Consider the following 8,357-nt stretch of genomic DNA (forward strand, 5'->3'; position numbering starts at 1 on the left):
GGAGGGGCCCTTTTTACCGCTGTTTTTTTTTTTTTTTGAGAAACTACCGCTGGTAGTCTAGGGTTGTTCACCCCGAGCGATATTGGCCACGGACTGGGGGAGGGTTGCTTAACCCTTCGCTGCCTCGTGGGCCAAGGATCATATGGGTCCAGTAGCGGTCACATAGAAAAAAAAGTTAAACTTTACATCAAACAGTAAAATCCAATGGTGAAAAATCATTGAGCCTGTCAATCGGATGGCCAACATGTGTGCGGACGAGAGAGGCCTCAGATAGGCGGGTTGCCCAGCGTGATTTATATGTTCGATAACATGGAGGTTATCGAAACCATGAATAATGGAAGACGGTCATCTAGTACAGCGATGGCAGTGTTTGACGATTGTTATTTTTTAGCATGTGATTTCCTGTTACTAAATTTGAGCATTATAATAGAAGAAGCAAATAAGGTCGCACATGCGCTTGCTAAGTTAGTTAGATTTTCTTCATCTTTGAACTGGTTTGAGGAGCCCTTGAGTGAAATTGTATCCCTCCTCATAAACCATGTACTTGCTATCCCAAATGAATAAAGTTTCTATGTTTCTTTTCAAAATAAAAAAGGTTCAGCCGACAGTGCACGTGCACCCAACGGCGGAGCCATTCCCTTGTGCATCTTTCTTTATTCCTACAGCTTCCTACTCTTTAGTCTTTACTACTACTCCGTACTTCCAAGACAGTCGGCAGTGCACGTGCACCCAACGGCGGAGCCAGAAACGATGTGTGTGTGTGTGTGTATGTCACTTTTCACCATAGTTTCCAGCAGGATCTTCTGCAAGCAACGCATATACTTCTGTTTGCCAACATGATGTGCGAAAGAAGAATGTACAAGAAGCCACATAACTCTTTACATATATAATCCTATTAGGTCTTCAAAAATATTCTGCATGTTGGGGGGAGCCGTGGCCCCTGCTGGTCCCCCCGGATCCGCCGTTGAGTGCACCATTATCTCTTACCAAGTTCTACATGGTAATGCTTTTGGGCAATTCTAGCTTCCTGAAATGCTATTTTTGTGGCGAGTGATGCTCTCATTCAGCTATATAATCATTTTGTAGCTATAACCTCCTCCATTTTGCTTATTTCATGGTAGTAGTTTCACCTCGGTGTTCAGATAAAGATGTTAGAATGGATTTTCTATATGCATAATTCCACAGCTGGGTGGCACCAATGAATAACAGTATTGACATACGAGTATGAGGCATAATTCCACAGATGGGTGGCACCAATGAATCACAAGATTGACATACGTATGAACTACAATTCACAATACTGTGCTAAATTCTTGTCATCATGATGAAAGCACATTATGGAAATATCATGAAATAGAAATATTATCATATAAAGTCAAGGAATGGAATAGAGTCAGCGAATGTAGCATATTCATTAACAATTCCATTTACAGATAAAAAATGAATAAAAAGGAAGATTACTTCATAATCAGTGATTCCGAAGCAGCAGCATATTGATTCATATTGTCCCAAAGCCAGTGCTTACACTGCCAATGAAGTTTGGCCAAAGAAACCGCAGAATATTCAGAGCCCTAGCAGTGCAAGGTTTTCATCACACCCACTGAAACTGTTAGAACTATTAGAACAAACCATATGTACTTCGACAGCCGCACTGGAACTGAACAATCTGAAGTACAGCCTGTATTCTCGGCAAATGGCATTACACATGCATGTGGTGACTCCACCACATGGGATCCAGGCATTGCGTCATATCGGAGATGGTACGAGTGCAAAAACTGGGAAAGTGCTACAGTATGTTAGGTACCACTAATCAACAAGATTTTGAAGTCTTGGGATCAGCACGTCTCTGGTGGTGCTGTACTTTTTTTTGAGGACGAATGGCAGGTGCTCTGCCTTTGCATTACAGATAGAGAATGTACAAGGGAGTTGCCATTAGGCACAGTACAAAAAATTAGCCCTGGCCATCAGTCTAGTTCAGGTGGCGGTCTAAGTAAGGCTACCCTTAAATGGTTGAGGTCAGAGATAATCAAGGAGGCAACATCGTCAGTGGTTCAAGCAACATGGTTGAAGATACATTCCAAATGTTCCAGGCGAGGTACATGGCTTGCTGGGCGTCTTGCTTGTGGGCAGAGGTGTGGCGAGCCCACCAGTCTTGAACAGTTGGGACCTGAATGTTGTTGTAGCTGGTAGCAGCATCTTGGTTGGGGTGCAGTCTACAGTGCAGCTTGAATTGCACTTCGGCAGTAAACGGACAGTGGCAGAACAGGTGAGCCGCGGTTTCAAGTGTCTGATCATAGAGAACATGTGTCTTCGTGGTCGCAGCCTCTTGCTTGTAATCTGTCAGCAGTGGGAAGCCTATTTTGTGCCAGCAGCCAAATGAAAAATCTCACTTTTTCTTCAGCCTTGATGTGCCAGATTTTTTCCAGGGAAGACTGGTCAATGGAGCCAAGAAACTACAAACTGTAGGCCAAGGAAGCAGAGTAATGATTGGTCGAGGATGCCTTCCAACCATGCCGGTTGAGCTGTACTGAAATAATTTTCAGCCTACTGAGACATGCCGGTTTCCCACTCACTTAACTGTGGATAGGGAAATTCTACATCATATCCCGTGGCATCCGGAGGAGATTCCGTTGGTGGCGCTAGCGGTGGATCACCAACTTTATCAGCAAAAACACCGTCGCGATACACATCCCGGGATAGTATCCGGATCTCCCTGAAGATCTCCTCTGCTGACTTTACCTGACCATCCATAACATTTTCAATTGTGTACTCCTCGTTTTCTGAAATATACTTGTCAACCGCTTTCATCGCCTGTTTGGAGTAGTAACCATAATTCTCTACCCAAAACGAGGGGGTATGAGTTCTTATTGGCCGAGCCGCACCGGCTGCAGCAGCACCGGCTGCAGCCGCACCGGCTTCAGCAGCACCGGCTGCAGCCTCAGGTTCAACATCCAAAGTGGTTCGCGTATCATCAGTCATGGACTTGCAAACTGCTTCAAAAACTGACTGGAGGCGGGCTGATTCTGACAAGTGAATGCTGACAATCTTGATAGCTTGTCTAAGAAGGTCTGTGCGCCTTCCATCTGACTTGCGTATCACATGAAATGCGTGACGGAGTGCATCAACGCCAATCCACGTGTCCTTGACGTCGTCTCCACCAAGACCGCCATAGGTATAACTGCTTGTGAACGAAAGAGTTTGATGGTCTTCATTTGTTATGTATAACCACCCTGTGACATCTGGTGCCATGACAAATGTTCCCAACTCATTTCTCCAAGCTCTGGAATACAGGTCTCTTGCTGAAAAAGACATGCGCAATGACGCTTTGCAATGCTGAATTATCACATGGAATGCCCCAGCTCCTCCTGCTGTGTACACCTTGCAGCCAGGTCCATAACGCTTGGAGAGATCAACTCGCTTGCCATAATCATAAGAATTCTGGCGCATTTGCGCTATTACACTTTTGAAGCTTAATAAGACTTCTTCAAAACCATCATCCAAACACAGAATGGCTATGTTCCTTGCCTTCAAATCTTCAATTTGATTCATTGCCTTCCTCTGCAAAAATCATCAAAAAGATAATTTCACAATTTGCATTTGATAGTGAAAAAAAAGGAATACATGCATTAACGTCGTTAACTAATGATCCTTGCTTAGTGTGCCTAGGCTGTAAAGAAGCCACTGGGGTGATTCCATATCTTTCCTTATCGGTTTAAATAAAATGAGAAAGCCAGTGAATTGCGGCGAACCGTAACGCAAATCAATGAGCAAAAAGCATCTAGCGTGCACTAATGTTAGTAACAATTGTTATCAGAGTAGCTAGAGTTGATGATCCTGAGCGATGTCAGATCCTGGCCATAGCAACTCCCACACTCCACCTCACCAGAACCAATGTCAGTCCCCTTCGTCGGCGCCGAATGTCCACGTTACCATATGGCTTGTGGGCGGCATCAAGTATTTGATCTTGACGCAGACAGACAAAGCCGAGTGGAGCCTCTTCATGAAGGTGATGTTGCAAGCTCACGGCTTCTAGGAGGCGATTGAGTATGGCAGCATAGAAATCAAGGAGGATTGCATGTGATGGAGGCCATCCTCCACTTAATGCCGGAAGAATATAAAATAAATGTTTCTCCAAATGGTAAAACAAAATATGAACAAATTTCACAGGTCAAGATAACTCTAGTACTACAGCATTTACAATTTTCCTTGGAATTTTTAGATCATTAGAATTATCTAAAAATTAGAGTACATGTACACCCCAGCTCAAAAAATCACTCTGTTTGACAATTATTATTTTACAAGATTTTAAGAATAATATAAATTCTGTGATTTCATACCTGCTTCCTTGATGAAAAAAATCTATAATATTGCAACTGAGATAAGACATGGCGTGAAGAGAACATCTTGTTCAGCAGTTCTCTCTGATACATTAGAATGGATATCAAAGGATCATGAACCTGCAACATAGAATTATCATTCAGATGAGATACACTTATATTGGACTGTGGAGGTGAGTGTAGGAGTCTAGCCCAAGTTGCCCATGTGTGCTTGTACATATCTATACGTACCAAGGATAGGAAGGAGTGATTCCAGAAATTAAATACATATGGTGAGGTAAGTTTCTTGATAGGAACAGCAGGCAACATAAGATTTTGGAGTTTGATTGGGTACAAACTAGATGATACATATGAGTATAGTTGCAGTATAATTTGAAGATATTAAATTATTTGGAACATGAATATTTTATGAATAATATAAGAACTAAAACTTAAAATACATATGAGTTATTGTATTTAATTAATAGGGTGAGTCTTTTCCTATGCATGTCATGTGTGCATGTTGAGAGAAATATGTTAGTGGGGGCTAGCTATTTAGATATAAAAGAGTTCCAGCACAGCTCCCACGCCATAGAAAGATGATCAAGCATCTAAATATAACAAAATGTAAGGAATAATGTGCCAAATGATAACCAAAAACATGATGATCATCATAAAGATCAGAAGGAATACTTGTAACTTCAGAACGGTAAAGTGAATGCATTTGATGCTCCCCTTGCTAATATCCGAAAGATCCAACACCATATCCTATAAGAGGATAAACTAGACAAGTTAAAACTGGTAAACCTAACTGTGAGAAGTGACCCGTACAAAAGAGCTAAAGCACATACAAGATGTAAAGCAACAACACAAGAAAGGGAAAGTGGACAGGCCAACTCTTGCTGAGAAAATCTAATGGTCCTAGGTCCAGCTTATTGAATTGGAACACATCAAGATTGAAAAAAAAAACAAGCATGCCTAAGATTCATGTATCTTGGGGAGAACCCTTACGCATGAGAAACATACTGGATGTCACAACTTACAAATAGTTAGCATATCAACAATTAACTACAAGGTTGACTACTTATAATGCCACAGTTTAGTTGTTCAGAACAAGGAAATTGCGTCTAGCTATTTCAGAAAGAACTACCTCAGTACACATGAAGCCTCTTTCAAAATCAGTGTGAATTGCACCAGCAGCTTGCGGGGCTTTAGTTAGACACCTGATCTGCCAGCACTTCACCTAAAATGAGAATTCAAGCAAAACTAAGACAGCAGAAAATTTTCAAATGTATCCAGAAACTCCTACTTGAAACTTCAAATATCAACATATACATCTGAACAATCAAATGTTCCTCCACGTTTAGGACATAAACAGCCAACAAGATGCAATGCTGACAATTCTTATTGATATACAACAGCGAAGACTTATGTTCCAAGCAAATTGGGGTAGGGCAACCATAATCATTGATATGTTAAATAATAATACACAAATTATGAAACAAAAATGGTATTATTTCATTTTTCAGATCTTATTAAATTCTTTACATATTGATTATGAAAGTTAGAGATGTTTGAATTGCACCCAGAGGGCAGTAACCGATAAAGAGCAATACTGATGTACAAAGAACAAGCACATGAATTTTGCACAGCAAAATTGTAACAGGTTGCTGCTATGACATGAATCAATACGGTTTCAGCAGTTTAAGAATCACTGCATACTCAATCATGACGCCATAGATTTTGTTTTAACTTACAAATTACAGCTATGGCAGAATATAGATGTAAGACTAATTCTCATAACTATTTTCAAAGGTGTATAGAAATTTCACATAGAAAAATCACAGTAGAATGCCAATTTAAGAACAATATGCTCATGCATATAATAAGAACACACCCATAATAGATCAACGAATAACAAAAATGTAAGCAAGTTGATCAAATAACCTTTTGTGCCAGTATAATTCCACAGATGCTGTCAAAATTGGGAGGCCCTAGGTCCAACTTATTGAATTGCTTCTCACAACAAAGTTCAACATTCATAACTGTAGCATCAGCAAGGTTACCAATGTAATGAAATCCATGTGAGTTGCCTCCAAACTTCTCAGGTAGAAACCTGAAACAAGCATGAGAGGTCGATCAATTTTAGGACTGTGAGTAGGTAATCGGTAAATCCCAATGATTAATTTAAAACCACTACTAATCTACCTTGAAGGTGAGCAAAGAGTAGAAACACTAAATGATCTACACTTCAGATTATTCTTGGGGCTCTTGCTATCAGATGCGGAAACAAAAGAATCCTCAAGTAGCACCTTCACTCCATCAAACGCATGACCAAAGAGATCCTCAAATAGCACCTTCCGAGAGAGAAAATTGTTAAAATTCGAGATGGGGTCTTAATTGTGTCTTATAAAACAGTAAATAGAGCAAGTTGTAGCAGCATCACCTCATCCTCTTCGGATGCGCGTATCATCGCCGGGCAGTTGTACGGCGCCCTGTCCCCGCCACCTCCTCCTAGATTCACGGCCACCTCCGCGCTCCTCCATGGCATGGTCTCCTCGTACTGGATCTGGTCCCTCCTAGCCAGCGTGATCGAAGCGGCGTACCGTCGCAACCAAGTAGGACCCTTGTAGCCGCACCTCGCCGCGACCGCCGCCTCCACCAGCCGGATCTCCCTCGGACTATTCGCCGGCACGGGCGCCCCCGCGCGGCTCACCAGCTTGGAATTTACCTTGAGAGTCGACAGGTCCGCCATGAACCCCGAGCCGTCGGCGACTCGTCCTACCGCTTGCTTCGTGAAGATGCGCCCACGGGGAAGGACCGGCGCGGTGTAGGTGGCGTGGCCACATCGCACCAGCGCGGTCCATGCGCCGCGCCACGGCCATGGACCCATGTCGCCGCGCCGCCGTCTCTACTCCTCGGCAAAACCCTCTTCTTCTCGGGGGTGAGGGTGGGGGTGGGGAATGCGAGCGGAGGGAGGAAGGGGCAGAGGTGACGAGAAAGAGGCGGTTCCGTTTAGGCTCTGGGGGCGAGTCAGTCTCTGGCTAGACTTGGTGCATGGAGCAGGCCTGCCTTTCGCCGTCAGATTTACAATAGAGCGTCTGTGATTGTGGAATACTGGCTGTGCCTTGGAGGTGTCGCTGGACTAGGACCAGAAGATTCCCGCCCGGGCGCCTACCACTTTTCTGACACCTTTGAGGAGTCTGGTTCTTAGCTTGCTACGCGCGGTGCATGGTCTGGGACTCCGAGATAAGAGGCCATGCCATGGAGCAACAGCCATTTTCCGTAGAAACGGCGTAGCGGTGTACATCGTCATTTTGCGTCCTTTGCGTATACCGGGCAAAACGGGGTGTACCAGCCTTGGTGCCAGAAGTGTTGTTGACTCCTTGAGGCCACCCCTTGACCGGACCGTGACCCAAAGAGCCAAGTACTGCAGCACCTGTCATTTTGAAAAAAGGCTAGGCCTAGAGGGTGCGTGCACGCAGAACCATCTAGAGACCGATGCATATCACTATGATAGTACCAATATTACCCTTTTTTTATGAACTACCTATATCTCTACACTTAAAAAATGAGTCGGTGATAATGGTGTGTCTGCCATCTTGCAATATGAACCGTCTAATCTATATCTGACGACTAGAAAGCAAATGGTGACAATTTTGCAAAAAGATACCCTCACCTCTATCCACATTTGCAGATAAGGACTTCTGTCGTGGAATTGTCACGACAGATGTCCTAGCGGACATCGCAACTAGGAAGTTTAAAGGGGTTAATCGAGACAAAGGACATGAGAGGTTTATACTGATTCGGCCCCTTACGGTGAAGGTAAGGCCTAGTCCAGTTGATGTTGTATTGCTAAGTTTCGATGACCAAGGAGCGAATCCGCTTGCTTGGCTATCGATTTGTTGTTTTCTGTCCTAAGCCGCCGCCGGGTCGTCCCCTTATATACACGGGTTGACGCCTGGCGGCCTACAGAGTCCCGGCCGGCTCATAGAACGTGTCCGGCTCGGTGACTTCTTTTACACACCTTTCTTTACAAGT

General features: G+C 43.6%; 1 protein-coding gene across 2 annotated transcripts; it reads right to left on the bottom strand.

Annotated features, from left to right (window-relative positions):
• Positions 1-1,451: 1,451 nt before the first annotated feature.
• LOC119332102 lies at positions 1,452-7,267 on the bottom strand. 2 transcript variants are annotated; one of them, XM_037605272.1, is made up of 7 exons: positions 6,763-7,267; positions 6,525-6,673; positions 6,264-6,432; positions 5,467-5,559; positions 5,010-5,084; positions 4,338-4,457; positions 1,452-3,558 (listed from the first exon to the last, which is right to left on the bottom strand). In XM_037605272.1, exons 1-7 carry the CDS (start codon positions 7,207-7,209, stop codon positions 2,545-2,547), a joined length of 2,067 nt encoding a protein of 688 aa, XP_037461169.1. In that variant the 5' UTR covers positions 7,210-7,267; the 3' UTR covers positions 1,452-2,544. The 2 variants fall into 2 exon arrangements, with proteins under 2 accessions (XP_037461169.1, XP_037461170.1); XM_037605273.1 differs by lacking the exon at positions 5,010-5,084.
• Between the last annotated feature and the right edge of the window lie 1,090 nt (positions 7,268-8,357).

Source organism: Triticum dicoccoides, chromosome 7A (assembly GCF_002162155.2).
Source record: "Triticum dicoccoides isolate Atlit2015 ecotype Zavitan chromosome 7A, WEW_v2.0, whole genome shotgun sequence".
Taxonomy (NCBI): domain Eukaryota; kingdom Viridiplantae; phylum Streptophyta; class Magnoliopsida; order Poales; family Poaceae; genus Triticum; species Triticum dicoccoides.

Coding starts and splice junctions, on each gene's coding strand:
- LOC119332102 (XM_037605272.1), bottom strand. CDS start 7,209: ATGGGTCCATGGCCGTGGCGCGGCGCATGGACCGCGCTGGTGCGATGT. Junction 6,433..6,524: donor ACTCTTTGCTCACCTTCAAG/GTAGATTAGTAG, acceptor TGCTTGTTTCAG/GTTTCTACCTGAGAAGTTTG. Junction 3,559..4,337: donor TTTTTTCATCAAGGAAGCAG/GTATGAAATCAC, acceptor TGATTTTTGCAG/AGGAAGGCAATGAATCAAAT.